This window comes from Zonotrichia leucophrys, chromosome 1, assembly GCF_028769735.1.
Source record: "Zonotrichia leucophrys gambelii isolate GWCS_2022_RI chromosome 1, RI_Zleu_2.0, whole genome shotgun sequence".
Lineage (NCBI taxonomy): Eukaryota > Metazoa > Chordata > Aves > Passeriformes > Passerellidae > Zonotrichia > Zonotrichia leucophrys.
This window is the reverse complement of record NC_088169.1, coordinates 11,330,335-11,347,218: the sequence shown is the minus strand read 5'-3', so window position 1 is coordinate 11,347,218 and position 16,884 is coordinate 11,330,335. Positions and strand designations below refer to the sequence as shown.

Sequence of the window (16,884 nt, the reverse complement as noted above, 5' to 3'; positions counted from 1 at the left end):
TTCAAGGAAAAGCAAGCTCTTACTACTGTTCTTTTTATGTAACAGATGAAAAGGTTTGATAACTTTCTGAATATTTAGTTATCTCTATATAGAAATAAAATGCTCTGTGAACATCTGAATTACATATTCAGATAAATCCCTCCTGTCTTAGGGATTTATGAAAAATAGTACAAAATAAGCCCCTGAAGTAATTCAATTTAAAGACCATTCCATTAGTGGCCTAGGTCAAAGTGGTGTAAAATTACTTTATCACTAAAATTATTCTGTAACTAGTGGACAAAGTTTTATGCACCTGCCTCTAAAATGCCATTTTAATGATTAAATAAAATAATAATTCTTTCCCCTATTACATTAACTGACTGATCTTCTAAATGCGTGAGGACAAAATTTGATCCCAAGCCCATGTTAGAAGCTATCTTAATGTGGAAAAGAATATTGTGAGATTCATTCAGCTTTCAAGAGTAAAGTATGCAAACAAAAGACACCTGGTCTTTATGAGAATCTGGAAAATGGATACAACTATAATTCTTGACCTATCTGGAAAATTTTTGAAATATTGTGGAGAGAGAACAATTCTTACACAGAAAAGACCACTACATGAAGGACCTATTTATTCTAAAAGTGCAATTTTGGAGTTCATAACCACTTTGCAAACCTACAAGTGCAGCCTTTGTGCAGTTTGTAAAATATGCCAATATCATGTCTTTTAAGACTTGGTGTTTTTCATTATTCTGTTCCCTCCAATATGCCTAATTCCTAGTACTGGAAAAGGGAAGGAAAGAGAAGAACAAGGAAATCTTCCACAAAGAAATGGAACTAAGAGGGTCCCAACATTTAAGCCATGCAAAGTGCCTGAAACTGCAAACCCTACCATTCTGCAGAGTGAAATGCTTTATCCAAAGCATGTTTTCCTGCTGGCTATCAGAAATTTGTGAGCTTCTTCTGTACTTCTAGAGGAGATGAAATATAGTAATTTTTCCCTACACAGAGAAATCACTATCTATCCATTGCAGCTGTCTATCCTGAAAAGGAAATTTCCTGGAGGTACTGAAGATAGATGAAATTATTAGCTGTAGAGACATGACCTGCAGATACAGGATATGAAAAGAATTTGGCTGTGGTGGTCATATACTGATAAAGCACAGTTAAACATCCAGTTGGACTGCAAAAAGGTGAGTCAGAATTCTTTGAGATTGGATGTGATTCAGAATATTTTACTGGCTACAAAAAGGAACTAGGAAAGAAATCAAAATCAAAATCTGTTATTGGTCTAGCACTGGTTTGTTGATTGCAACATGTTTTTAGATATACTCATCTTCTAGTATTAGTCTTTCATAAATCATTTTAAAAGAATGTGCATGAGGATGTATTTCTACCATTTATCTTCCAACAGTTTCACTGGAAGGAGTGGCAAAGACTGCTCCAGTACATTACTTCAACAGCAGAAGTGGAGGTAGATTTCAGTTAATATAATTTATGTTCATATAATATGGTAAGAATGCTACTGGCTCATTTTCAACTGCCTGGTTTGCAAATGAAAATGGAGAAGTTATATCCACTCTCTTAGTGGTAGCACCTTTTGTTTTAATTTCCATAAATAAGTATGCTCTCAGAAGTCAATCTTTTTAGAATCACAACCATTGATTTCATCTGGAAAAAAGAAAACTCTTATTACAAAGAATGAAATTAATTAGTAAGCAAATGTTATTCAGCTGGGCCCAGGCTTACATGGATGTGTTGGGCATAGCTGGGATGAACCAAACTTTCCTCACAGCAGCCTGGATGGCACCATGTTTTGCATTTACAATGAAAACAGTGTTGATAACACAGGCACCTTTTAGCTGTCCCTGAGTAGCACTGACACAACCCCAAACCCTTCTCTGTTTCTCATGATGCCCCACCAGCAAACAGGCTGGAGGTGCACAGCAAACCGAGAGGGGACACAGATGCCAGCCCCAACTGACCAAAGGGATATCCCAGCCCAAACCTAGTGCTCAGCAATAAAGGCTGTGGGAAAGGATGAAACGGAGACATCTGGAGCAAAAGAACTTGTCTTTCCTAGTAACTGTTTCTCATGAATGAGCCCAGCTTTCCTGGAGATAGATGAACACCTGCCTGCCCTTGGGAACCGGTGAATGAATTCTTTCTTTGCTTTTCTTGCATGGGCAGATTTGTTTCACCTGTTAAACTCTCTTTATCTCAAGCCCCCAGTCTGTTCATCTTTGCCCTTATGGTTCTTTTGCCCATCCCACTGGGAATGTCGGGACGGAGGGGGCAGGTGGTGAGCAAGCAGCAGTGTGGGGTTGAGCTGCCTGCCATCATTAACCCACAACTACTCTTTAGAAAGTATTCCCACCTGCCCTGCCAAGCCTCTTGAATTGCATAATTTTTCCAGTGAAAAACACTGACTCTCTTAACAAGAGCATCTCACAAGAGTTAAGCTTTACAGCACTGCACCCTATGTCAAAGCTGTCTTTACTTGGAAGTTTTGCACAAAATCTGCAACAGGATTGAGTGATTTCCACATTATCACTAATTTCAGTGTGAGAAAGAGCTAAGATCACTTTAGGCATAAGTTTCAATTTTAACTTGAATCAGCAAGTGAAAAATAAACCAATTTTTGCTCAAATATCATCTAAAATAATATCAGCAAAATCAAACATTTACATATCTATCAGGTATAAAAACTTTGTATCATTTCCAATGTACAAAAAACTATGAAGACATACATTGCATGTTTCTAGTATTTATTACATAGCAATCAACCTAAAGCAAATGAAATCAAAACTAATAGGACCTTACGCAGCTGTAAGTGTTCATTTGAATGAGCTCCTCTTCAGATTCCAGTATTTTAAATTGCTTGTGATCAGTAGAAATAAAAAGTATAATCTTACAAAAGAAGAGTTACTGTTTCATAAATAATATGCTATTTTCAAGAATATATCCAAGACCTTTCAAGAACTGTGTTTTGAAGAGATAGAATGTTTATTTTTAAGAATGTAACTTATGAAAAAGATAGTGAGAATGTTAGAAAACTGTATTTTGTTGAATAGGAGAGGGAATTTCTTATCTTAGAAAACATAACTACACTGAAGCAAACTACAGTTTTGGTATTAACTTCACTCTAGCCTTGATAAACTGCCCTGTCAGTTCTCTAAGTTTGCTTTTGTATTTATTTATTTATTTATATTAAGAACACTTTGAATAGTGCCTGAGCTGTTATCAGTAGTACAAGGAGGAAGCCAAAAACCAAAGCTGAGGTACTAGCTCTCTAACTTCTAACCCACCCACACTTCTAAAAGGTTATGCTTTCAACAATGAAATCACATCTTGATTTATTATCCATTATTTCCAATAAAAACAGTACTACTACTACACATCAAATACTTGATCACCTTTCAAAAATCTTTAACTTCCTGAGATGCTGGGACACAGTGCTTGCAATCCATCCTTATGGCTGCAAATTCTGTTATATATTAAATTTAAAAGGATTACTCATTAGGAAAGTTTTGCTGTATTTTTACAAGCCACCTGCAGCAAATATTGTTTAATATTCTTGCAATTGGAATAGATTTCTTTAGAAGAGATTTGGACACACTGTTTAAATGCTCAAAGCTCACAAACAAAACATAGATTGGATTGCTCCTTGAATTCCCATAAGAAAATTTCAGGGAAGAGCCATAACTGATTTAGGCACAGAATATCAAGATATAGATGGTTTAAATGTCATCATCAGAGGTTTTCCCAGTTCAGCCTTTTGCCAAATCAGGCACTGATGCCAGAGTATGAGACAGTTCTCTGAGGTACATATTCCTAATGTGCTCGTATAGACAAACTAAACTACCTCTTATTGTATTTAAAACTATTCCTTTAAACATGTGTAAGCAAAATGAAAAGGTAAAAAAATTAGTAAAGTGTAAAAATCTAACTTATCTGAGCCCAAATTGCCAAGAACATCTGACAAATGATCACTGATGGATGAAAAATACAGCAATGTCCACTTGGCATTTTCATTCTCTCCTGTGGAGTAATTTTCTTTTATTTATCTAGAATTAGGTTTGCTACTCCTCAGCCTTGCTCTTCTCTTCTGTTCTAACTTAAGATTGTTAAGTATATATTGAAGTGACTGACAAGAGTTGACAGCCTTCTTACTGTCATTCAAAGTTATCAAAGACAAAATCCAAATGCATGTTAATTTTTAAAAATAAAAGGTTATTCACTTTTTGTTAAGGATGGTCAGTTTTTATCTGCCAAAAATAAACTCATTATGCTATTCAAAATATAGGAAAAGTGACAACCACAGAGAGTAAACAGAGATAAATTCTACACTCAGAAAGAGTTTGAAGCAGTATAAGCAAAAATCAAGGCAGTATATGCCTTGGAAAAGGACTCAAGTGTAGAGGAGCACAGGAGGAGTGAGTGATGACCCAGAGGTAAGGAGGGAGTAAAGGGAAAAGATTGGGAAACTGAGTAAGCAGGGAGAAAGGACCACTGAGATTGCAAGAGGATTTAGAGTCAAAGGTGGCTGGAAAATATAAAGTGGTTTGTTATATTGTCTGGTGAAGATGATTTGAGAGGGTCAGCAGGGTTTTCAGTGAGCTAGCAGTAGAAACATGAATTTCTGCATTCCACCAACTCACTTTCTATCCAGAAGTGTCATTTCTCCATCCATTCCTTAAATGAGAATTGCATTTGTGTCCGTCCTTTCCATGTCCTCAACATCTATAATGACCTAAATCTGTCACAATCACCCTGGAAAACTTTTCCAGGGAAAATGGCAGAGCTGAAGTAAAGACCAGAAAGACTTCCCAGAAAGTGCAGCTTTAACTTTTTCCTGTGATTAGAAGGAGGGATGATGACACCTAAGGGCTTTCAACAGGTAGGAGGAGGAGGAGCAGGCAGTACCACCTCCTCTCCTCTGTGCCCTCTCCGCATCCCCTTCCTTCCATCCCACACATCCTGAGCTCTCCTGCAGAGGAAAGGAGCACTGGCCACAGAGGTTTGTAGAACATGAAGGATGGGCTTGTCTCCTCAGGTTGGAACAGAGCAGATTCAGCTCCTCTTTTAACAGCAGGGGAGCAGGAATCAAGCTGAGCATCCCAGGCCATTTTATGCTAAAAAGAGTAAATCATTGCAGTGGCAAAGGATTTGTGAAAATATTAAATGTAAATGGATCCCATGTAAATGTATACAATGGTAATATGCAACTTATTAAAATAAAGTCCAGAAATGCAAAAGAAGAAAATCTAAACACCATTTACTTGATGTGTGCCTTTACTAAACTGTGCAGCTTGTTCAACCAGACAGAGAGGAATATGGAGTAAGGTTGGGTAAATATCTGTATTTTAATTTAATTAATTTCTTTATATATCTGTATTTTAATTTATTTATAAAATATATGTATTTTAATTTGATTAATTAATTACTTTCCTCATAAGAAGTTTGGTGTGCACTTTCTGCTTTTGCTGCCAAGAACAAAGAAAAGAAAAGAAAAGAAAAGAAAAGAAAAGAAAAGAAAAGAAAAGAAAAGAAAAGAAAAGAAAAGAAGAAAAGTCAGAGATAAAAAAGCTCTTGTTTTACGTACACTTTGACCCAAACTAGTTAATGGACTTTTTCCACTAATTTAAGATTATTTCTCCAATCTAAAAGTACAGGTTTTAAGAATCTAGTAGATAACTAAGAAGGTGAAATGGCATTTAAAATATAGAATGTATAGTGTATAGAATTAATCCTTTGTTTGCTGGGCTGCACTAGTCAAACCTCAAAATTAAAGTACACAAATCCTTGGCAAGTTTAGAATATGTTCCAGGGCTCCTTTAAGCACTAAAATATTACTGTTCATTTTCTTCTGAAGTCTTTTTGTTCTTTCAAAATTGTGTATTTGAAGCAAGAATTAATTAAATAAAATCTCATTGCCTCAGAAACGTAAAATGTTATAGATGGAGAAAAAAAAAATTGAAAATGTTATTAAATGAAGCTTGCTACCAGTAATGAAAGATATCAGAGGTTCTAGATACTTCTTTTCTAGGTTAACAAAGGTGTTTCTGGACTGCACAACCGGGGAGCAAAAGAAAACAACAAGTTTTATTTTGCTAATTGATCAGGGCTGAAGAAATTTAAAATTTTTCAGAAGACTTTGACTGTTTGACTTTACAAAAAATACTGACCCTTAGATTTCAAGCACTAAATAATAAACAAATAATCCACAGTAACAGCTAAAATTTATGAGCAACTAAAATCTAATAAGCATTAGCCAATTTGTAAGCTTTTCTTAGCTTACTAGACAACATACTTTTCATTCTTTACATATTTGAGTTTCTAAAATTGTTTTTGGCTAATAGTATCTTGTTGATTACATCACAACACAATAAAGCATCTATACTATGTACATATTAGAAAGAAGTTGGATTTATTTTTTTGGCTGTAAAAAAGCTTTTAACTCCCACTTAAAGTATTTTTCTAAAGCCTTAGCACACCACAAATGTTGCATGGACTACATTTAAAAAGTGCAATCTGACTGTAACAGATTGCAAAATGTTAATTTTATCTTAGTCACAGTTGCAGTAGGTTGTAGTAAGAAAGCTTTTACTTCTGATATGTCTTATCCAGTCATTCTGATTTTTATACACTTAAGAAAACCCCATTATTCTCACTCTGTTCTTCAAAATACAGCATGAATTTAACCATGACTTGAAGCTTTCTAGGGTTGTTCCTGTAAGCAAGACATCTGGGAATCTCTAATCAAAACTTTCAATGACTTGGAGTCCTGTCATACACAGAATTGGGATTGAACAGGACTATCCAGAAATAAATATTTAGAGGAAAAAGAAAACTGGGATAAATCTAGAAAAAAAGTTGGTTAGATATTCTGAAGGTATTTTCTTATGATGTCAACTAGAGCAGCATCACTTCCAAGTTCCCCCTTTTTTTTCTTGCTACTGAAGTAAACAAATCTCAACAGAACAGTCAGTAAGATGATATAAAGGTCAGTATTTGCACAACTTCCTTGAGCCATAACTTTGGAGCTCCACAGATTGTTGATGCCGTAGGCAAGGCTGTTTCAAAGTGTAAAATATAGGTCTATATCCACATGTTCAGAATAACGTATCCCTAAAAGGTTTAAGTATATTAAATCTGGATGACTGGATCAGAATAAACATTTCAAAGTGCTCATGTATGTCCTTAAATGTTCCATCAAAGAGACAACGAAGAAGTGACTATAACTTCCATTATAGCAACATTTACCACCTACTTAGACTCTGATTACCTGACTTAGCCAAAAAAAAGCTTGTGATTAAAGATAACCCTTTAGGGACCAAAAAATAATTACTTTGACCACTACAATATTTGTTTTTTGAACTTATGCTAATTAGATACTCCATATTTGCTTACTTGTCTGAATTTGAACAGTACTGATGGTGAACAAACAGGGTTTAGTTGTACTGTATATTAATACAGTATTGGGCCTCTCTCTAGTTTGTCAAACAAAGCAGTGACAAAAAGATGGAGCTAAATAAACTCAGTTGAGGAAAAATGTGCAGGTTTTTAACTCAACCGTTGAAGTAATTTACCAGGAGATGTGGATGACTGTCCATATGTGGAAATTAGAAACAGTCTTGGCTGGTTTGGTTTCATCTGGGATTTTTTAATTATTATTTTTGAGAAAGGTGTGTTGCAGTTCAAGCAGAAAATAAGGCAGAAAACAGAAAGGATGACTTTATAAAGCAGGTCTGACTGGATGACCAGAGTAGTATCTTCTGACCTTTCTCTGAACCAACTATACAATTGCTATGCATATCTCAGAGATGACAAATGGTTGACTGTTCAAAGTCAGCTGCAGGGTTGCCATACTGCATGCTGGAATTTTAAATGTTTCTGTATAAATGTTTCATATAATATCTTAATAGCCCAGCAATATTTTTGGGCTTGTTTTAGAGGCTCTTTTTAATATTAATATTTTTGGAGAAAAAAAACCCAAAACAAACTGGCAAAATGTTTGTCAGTGTTGTCTAGGTTAAAAGGGAAGGTAGAGACCATCCTATTAGAAGTTCATGGATGTCCACACTTCAGTAATTGCTACAGAGCTTTCTCTGCTGTTAAATCTGCTATCTCCTGCTGTTAGATGGATATCCCACACATTTCTTGCCCAAAATATGGCCAAAGTACCCTGGGAAATGTATATCAAAATACTGCGAAATTGCCACAGACTTGAAAGAAGCAAGGCTACCCTTAGAGAGCCCAAGATGCAAGACAAAATGGGAGATAGTGCTGTTAGGGTCAGGAACCAGGCAGATCTGAAAATGCTAAATAAAACTTCCTCATGTCAAAATTCCTTCCCTGACAGACAGTATTTCATATCACCCATGTTATCCTGCAGAGCCTCAGGTTTACACTGAGGGGATATGGTTGCATTAAGAGTTGAAAAGCAGCCATCACTTCCTAGGTTTATTTATATGAATAAAGATTGTGGCAATGCAACCAGCAAAACCATGGTATTTGAATGTGCAGAAGTTAGAAAATACACATCTTTAGCTGTGGATTTTTTTATTGGCAGAGGAAGAAAAATAGCTAAGAAAAATAAAGTTGATCAACATAAATTGAAAGCAGGGACAGGAAAATCAAGGTATTACACAGTCAATACACAGCATTGACTGTGTAATGTATACATTACACAGCATTGAGAGGAGTTACTAATTGAAAAAAAAATACCAGCATGTAAAAAACAATGACATAGTAAGAGCTAGCTTCACCCTGTCTTTGGTGAAAGGTTCTCCTGCCATGGCTGCATCTACTGACTGTGGCTGCAACACCCACAGCTCAGATACCAACGCTGGCAGAAGCTGTATTGTAAACAGAGCTGTTCTGTTAACTAATCCAATCTTTTTCCATCCTGTAATGTAAACAACTGTTGTACTATTTCCTTGGCACCATTTTGTAAAATTGAAAATTCATGATGATACCATCTAAGTTTGTGAAGTATGAATACTAAATCATGCAAAATAGCTATCAGAATGAGGGTAAACTCAGGTCAAAGAACAAACCCAGACAGACATACTGTCAAGCTTGGGAAACCGGAGTTATAAAAGACACATTATGAAATGTATTCTACATGCATGAGAAGATGGTAAACTGCAAACCTGGAAGCATTCCAGTGCTCACAAGTAGCAGAGGAGTCAAAACTCTCTTATAGATGTAGATTTCATGCCTTCCCCATGCATATACATGAGTATTTCACAGGTGCAGTCTACATATTATGCTATTATTGGAAATGATCACATCAATGTGGTGAAAAAATATTCAACAAAAAGAACAAAGATCTACCTTAATACTTTACATTTGTAGCCTGCAAATATGCACTTCAATGTTGATTTATTTGGATAGTTTCTTAAATTTAAAAAAAATATATATATTGTTGACAGTTTATAGAACAAAACTGTAATTAAGGATGAAAATAATAAGGGAAGCAAACACTAGTACAGAGGTTTTCTACATCCTGAGAATGAAGAATCCTTTCTCTACTCTTATTCAATACATACATTTCTTACGTATTGAGAAATGAGTTATTAAAGCTGAGGGTGTGGGTCCTAATTGTGGCACTACAGCCTCTAAATTTTGGCCAAGAAAATTATGAAGACAAATCATAATGGCATAAAATATATTAGAGTTTACTGAGCCATACTGTAATTCTTTGAGGTAAGTGTAGAGTTATGACAGCAGAATGAGCTGAAAGGAAAAAAAAATCAGCAGGAGATATATTTTATAGCAAATGCTGTTGCAAAGTACATTATGCTTTCTGGGACTGAATATCTAAAAAGTTTGTTTCTACAATTGAATAATGTTCACATTTTTCTCAACATTTTTTGCTGCTTTTAAAGCTGACATTTGTACATACTTTAGAAGCTAAGATGTTGCCCAAAACCTCAAATGACAGAACGTTCCAGGGATTGTAGGACTATGAAGTGACCTGGGATGTACCTTGGTCACCACAAGGTGTTACTCCACAGGGGTGACCAAGGAACATGCTGGACTTGTCCAACCTCTTTATGTCTGCATCTTCAATTCTTCTGGTTTCTAATTGCATTACTGTGAAGTAGGAAAGAGTCTGTCTGTCTATGTATGTTTTTACTAAACCTGGGATTGAAGTGTAGGAAACAACAGGTATTAAGCATCGGGAACCATGAACTATTTGGCCAACGAACATTAATTCCTTTGGTTGCGAGAGTCTTTAAATAGTGAAAAGTTTTAAATGTGCTTGGGGCCCCCAAGTTCCATCAAGATGCCCATGGTGAAGGAAGACCAACAGGACACTGTTGGATCCATGGGTGGTGCTATCTTCTGCTCAACTCATCTCTGTCTCCTCCTCTTGCTCACTCTCTCCCTCCCCTCTCTTTTCTATTTCCTTCTATCTCTCTACCTCACATTTTACAGTTAAATAAAATCTGTATTTTTGACTTCAGCATATGATCCTGTTTGCACCTTAATTTGAGTAGACACATCTCAATAATTAAATCTTAACAATTTTTATTTTAGTATAACTAATTTTCATCCTTCCCTGATTTTTTATGTGGTGAATGAACTAAAAAGGGAGAGGGCAGATGCTCAAGTTATTCAGCATAACTACCCACACTATTACATTGTGAGCTTTGCTTCCAGCATGGGACAAACTGCAAGGTCTGAGGCAATGCCCAGACATGGTCAGGGATTAGCACCAGCCACAGATGCAGCAACAGGAGCTTTGGATGCAACTCTGTTCTTGGGGGAGTTGGGATTGTTGCTGAAAGGATGCGAGCTCTGCTGCACCAGTCAACCTCTAGACCAATAAATGGTCCTGGGCACTTCATAATTACTAACAGAGATGAATTTTTAAGAGGTATAGGAAGGATTCTAATTGCTCTACCTGTAGCCAAGCCCAATTATATATTGTGTCTTCAAAGTCTTGCTTTGTCAAGTTCTCTGTAACAACATGCAATAATTTTGCCTTTGGTTGCACCCTTTTTACTCTCATAGAATTACTTTTGTGCCACCATTAAAGGTTAACACTGTTGGAGATTTTATTTAACTTTTCTTCTTAGCAAATTTAAGGGACTTCTCATCTCTTTTAAATAGTTGATTTTTGCAGGTGCGTGGAAAAAAGCTATGAACTTTTAAACTGGTATTAATTCAGAGAAATTAAAAGTTATCAATGTAAGTTGTGAAAGTGAAATTCCCAGATATTCTCCTTTATATACTCATTATGCATGTATTATATAGATCAATATTGTTTAAAAGGTTAAATCAGATTATCTGATAAGGACCTACATTTATTATACCCCTTGATAAAAGGAAGAAAATTCAATGATAGTTATCAGATTATACTTTCATGTCTGAAGCAAAGGTTGCTATGGTTTTGAGAGAAATAAATTGCTGTATTTTGGAAAATTCTTTCAGAATATTGATAATTGGTATTTTAGATGCTCTTCACTTTTTGTATCAATTTTGAATTTCAGCTACCAAAAATTTCTGTAATTGAAATTTGCTAAATATAAATAAAAATGCAAGAATCTTGCTTTAAAATAGGCATATTATTTCAACATAATAGTGCTAACAAGCTAAAGACACACCAGCCATACATTTAAAATAAACACATATCCACGCCCTCTTTGTCTTCTACCTATCCACCCCCATATGTTCTTATCGTTTATTTCAACCTGCTTCTGAGGTCAGAAAATTTCCAACACTCAATTTTCTGGCTTTTAGAAATTATTGACCCTGCAATCCTTAATACCTGCTTATGTTAATTTTTGCACTCTTTTTCTGAAAAAACAACTTAGAAAACAAAAGAGTAGGGAGAAGACTTAATGGCTGAGGAGAAAGGAGAACTTTACCTTGCAGGCTTAGTAAGAGTATGAAGAACATTGACAGAAATTTCATAGCAGACAATGTCTCAAGTGAAATTAAAATTAAAATTTGCAAGACACTATATCAAATCCTATAATCAAAAGAGTCTGGTTTTCCTGAGGAATTACATAAATCTGGTCTTTTCCACTCCAGTGCTATATTTACAAGTGTGATGTCGAGTTTTAAACTTCTGATTCATAGCTTCCAAGCTTTTGGAATGTCCAAAAAGAATATTTGTAAAATTTTGTATCCAGTCTCTTTTCTAAAAATATTATTACTATGATTTTCATTCTACTAGGTGATCATAAGTGTCACTCTTGTTTCTGAGAAAAGGAGTTATAAAATCCTGTAGGAGATACTTCAGTGTTCTTTGGATATTGGTGAAGGCTTTTAAATTGTTGTAGAATATTTATACAGCATCTAGGAATTCCAGAGAAAAAGACATATCCTTTCCATAGGTAGGATACAGATCTTTGCTTTTTAAAAGGTACACGTTAACCATAGCAATTTAAATTAAATTAAATTGCAATTAGGATATCAATTTAAAAATACACATAAATATAAACATTTTAACCATGTTGAAATGTTTATATTTATGTGTATTTTGATGTGTATGTTTGAAGTGGAGTGTAAAGTTGAACACTGTCAAGAATAGGCTGCTTTCCTAAATTATATCTACTTATTCTTAATAAGTTTTGTAGTTATTAATGGTCTTACTCTGTTAAATCTTAAAAAAAGGTTCTAAGGATATAATCCGCCTTCAGAGATAATTCATAAAGTGTCTTAAATGTAAAAACGTCTCTCTATCTAAAGAAACCTACAGTCTGGATAAACCTAATTTAACATCTTAGAGAAGTTATATCTATGGCTTTTAAAAGCAATCCACATAGATAAAATGCAGATAAGAAGCAAATACACTTCAAATGATTACAGTCCTTGTAATAGTAGTAGTCCTTATAATCCTTAGAGTTCTTACAATCACAGCTGTCTACAATCAAAACTGGTCACTCTAAAAATGTGATATAAAGGAAAAAAAAGCGATAAAAAGGAAAGTGATATAAATTTATCTGTGGAGGAAATATGGTGGAGTCTTTCACAGAGAGAAAGGATATTTGAGTTTCTTTGGAACTCTTCATTGTCCTCCCACCTCTCAGGGCATACATGACTTCCTCCCTCCATTTCAGGACTACAGATTTTTAATTTTTTTCCTGTTCTTTAGACCATTTTTCTGAAATTGTCTAGTCACATCACCACAAGATGGAAGAGCCAAGCAGAACATTTAACTTACAATAAATATGGAAAACTAGAGTCCTATATTTTGCAGAAATTTAGCCCTGTTTTCATTTTATATAAAAATTCAATGGTGGAATCATTCTAGAAATACAGGAACAAAATAGAAAAATATTTGAATCACCTAAAAATTTTTGTTAAACTACATGAAATAAGGAGTTTTCTTGAAACCAAAATTCCATCAGTCATTCAGAACATACAATGACATTTGCAAAAAGCTACACTAATTTTATCCTTTAGAAAGGGAACAAATGCTATTTCTGAACTCATTCTGTCAATTATAGGACTGCAACAGGACTTGAGATTCAGTGTTTTTTATAATGTGATTGCATGGCTTAGAAAGTGTTTGGGCATTAAACCAGTTCCTTAGCAGAAACTAAGTTAAAGTAAACTTAATAAACAACCTCTGCAAAACAATGCATCTTCAGGAGCAGGTATAATTCCATTTCTTGCAAGAGAAGAAAATTTGCAATGTTTATATTTTTCTTCATTTTACACTGAAAATTGCAGGATCAAATTGATACAAAACAAAGCTCTTTGTTTAATCTTCACCTATGTGAACAAGATGCTGAATTACTATAAACTATAACCTCAGAGATTTTGATGATATATTGTACTTTATATATTGTACTTTAAATATTTCCTCAGTTTATTTGAAGACCATGTATGCATAGATAAAGAGCAAGGCCAAAGGATCTAAGTGTACATTCAGCAGGACAGTTGATTCTAGACAGTATTTTTCACCCTTAATTCCTCTAGCCTCAGTCAATCCGTACACAGGCATATTTTTTAATACTTAAATATATATCAAAGATCAGATTACAAATATTTTTCTCACAGTTATTAGATTTTCTCCTTTATTGACTCTGGAGTGTTATCTGTGCAGTTAAATATATTTCCTTGCAATATCAGAATTGCATTATGGTCCTAAATGTTCTGATTTTCATATAGTCATAATAGATTTAATGAAATAGCTTTAATGGTTCAACACTGCTATAATGAATTTTAGTTCACTTTATATTAAAATTTGATGCATTGACTTTTGGGGTTATTTTTTCATGTATATAATATGGCAAAAATAATAGGTTATACTCATATATCATCTTGGAACCATTAGTTGTAATCAGCCCTCTCACTAGAAACCATTCAACAGAAAAGAATAAAATGTTTCCTTAATTCATAGAGCTTTGAACTTCTGGGAACTATTGCTGACTTCTGCCTCAAAATTACATCATTAATAAACACTATATACCTGATGTTGCAACTGAATTTTTGACCATTAAGTACTCCAATGCTTTTTTTAATTGGAGGAAAATTTACCTTAATATCAAAGGCTCCTGGCTGACCCACTTTGTTGTAAAGCTCTAGCTGGTTCCTGACAGGTGTTACCCACAATATCACCTGGTTTAGTTGTTGATCAAGTTCAACAAAATCCTTTAGCAGAATCTCTATTTCTTTCTGTTTTTCTGGAAGATCTTTGGACACCTGAAAAAATACCAGAAGCCATTTTTTAGTGAAAAAAACCACAAACCAGAAAACAATTTAATGCTACACATATATACATTTATATAAAATGTTAAAATACAAATTTTATATACTTGAAGAAGAGAAAGAGAAGGTAGACCTAACAATCAAATTATTATGGCAAGTATCTTGAAATTCAGTTAAAACACAGTCTGTCCTAAAAATCCCAGCAAAAAACCACAACATAGATACAAAAACTTAAAATAAAATGTTTAAAAAACCAACTTTACCATCAGACTTTTCAGTATTTTTAGCAAAACAATGTTGTTTCAGTATAGTAACTGTTTTAAAACTGAATTTCTAATCAGGAAAAAAATTAAAATTATTGAATTATTTAAAAAAAATTTAAAAATTGATTACTTGAATTATAGCTAACCTTTATTGACCTCTTAAATATAGATATTTATAAGCATGTTTTCTTATGAGGTGTCTAGAGTTGCCTACTGGATCCATAGATGCATAAGCAGATGCACACAGTGAAGAAAAATAATGAAGAAATATATCCTCAATTCAGATCAGGCAACTTGGTTTTCTGATTTGCATTCAAAGCAGTCAGATTTTTAACTAAGCACATTCTTTTATGCCAACAATATTAGAAATTAAGAATCAGTGAATGGCAGAGTTCAAATCCATCTCTGAAGCACTTGGAGTAAATGTAGGAACAGGCTGGCAATAAATGAGCCAACAACAAAGCTCCATGCTGTCCTTCTCAGACTGTTTTCTACAGCTAGAGAGGTGAGGTGTTACAACTCCACACCATGGGCAACATTGCAAACATATCCTAGGGGAGAAACCATCTGTACATTCCAAAAAAACCCAAAAACCCAAAAAAACAACAAAGCAGCAAATATAGGGCATGGGCAGATCCAGAACTATAGAGGTTCATCAGCCAAGAAATGTGGTTAGTTTTCCAGATCATGAAAAGTAAGGTTTCCTCAGGTTCATTTTTTAAAGCATAATTTTTACCAAAGTAACCCTCTTAAAAGTGGCAAAACATGAGATTTCTGTGACACACAATATCAAATACATTCCCTGTAAAGTTAAGCAGCTTTAATGGTAGCACCACTATCATATTGCTTGGCTACAGAGGTATTAGTGCCCTGTACTTCTAATCCCTGAAATTTTTCAGAAAACAATAAATCCAGGCTCAGAGTCATGTAAGCAATGAGTGATACTAAAGCCAAGCCACCAGCTGCTGGGAGAATGCAAGGAGCACAACTGTCCCATGACATGTACATTTCTTTAAAAATTTTCTGTGAGAATATTGATTTGTAGGTACTAAAATAATTACCTAATCACTGCATGTGATTTTTTAGACTGTATGCAAGGGCTATTTGTAATTCAAGAAGTTGGTTTGCCATATATTACATTGCCTCCATTGTTGGTTATAAACACCTCTTAATATCCTATTTAATGATGAACATCCATGAAACAAATTACTTTTACTATCTTCCTAATATTTTAAAATACAATTTAAAAATATGTTTTAATAGAATTTATTATATATAAAATATATAATCTAAAAATCTGCTTTTCCAGAATGGCCCCAGAAAAGAAAGAAAACAATTAAAAATGCATTCATTTCCCTTATGTGTTAACTCAAAATTTATGCAGACCTTGGCCTAATTTCATACAAGATTGGTTTCATCTTTCTTACAACTTTTGAATGTTAATCTCTAATGTTTACTAGCTTTAATATTAATGTAAATAAGTTCCACAGAAATACAACTGAAAGAAAATAGGTAGTCATAGGCAGATAAAAATCCAAGCTGACTTCTGAATATCTGAAATTTAAATTAATCTGTTTCCAATCAACATTAATCAGGTATTTTGGGTGTAATATAGGAGAGAGAAAAAAAATTTGTAGAGGTTTTGAGGAGAGGAAGAGAAAGGGGGAAGTACCCAATTATATACTAAGGCATAATCCATCCAGAGTAGCAGAAGAGGAACTATTAAGTTTTCGTGACAGGCTGTACTTCAGCCACTGTTTTCAAAATATTTATTTTTCCCCACCTATGATGAGAGATAAACTGTAATTTAAATAACTGCAGCCTCTTCTTACAAATTGTCTCCTGTTCTAAAATTATAGCACAAATATAGGATTGCAATATTTTTAATATAAAAATAAAGAAATATATTAAATCAGTTAATTATATATGGTAGTGTCATCTAATTTTACCACAGAGATAAAAA

At 34.2% G+C, this 16,884-nt stretch overlaps 1 protein-coding gene across 11 annotated transcripts in view; it reads right to left on the bottom strand.

Annotated features, from left to right (window-relative positions):
- The window catches only part of DMD (dystrophin), a 1,046,893-nt gene that overhangs the window by 352,790 nt on the left and 677,219 nt on the right, over window positions 1–16,884 (bottom strand). For all 11 annotated transcript variants that reach the window (XM_064706931.1, XM_064706854.1, XM_064706864.1 and 8 more), the window contains one exon: window positions 14,488–14,652. In XM_064706931.1, the coding sequence (XP_064563001.1) occupies window positions 14,488–14,652 (165 nt within the window). The remainder of the gene's footprint in view (window positions 1–14,487; window positions 14,653–16,884) is intronic.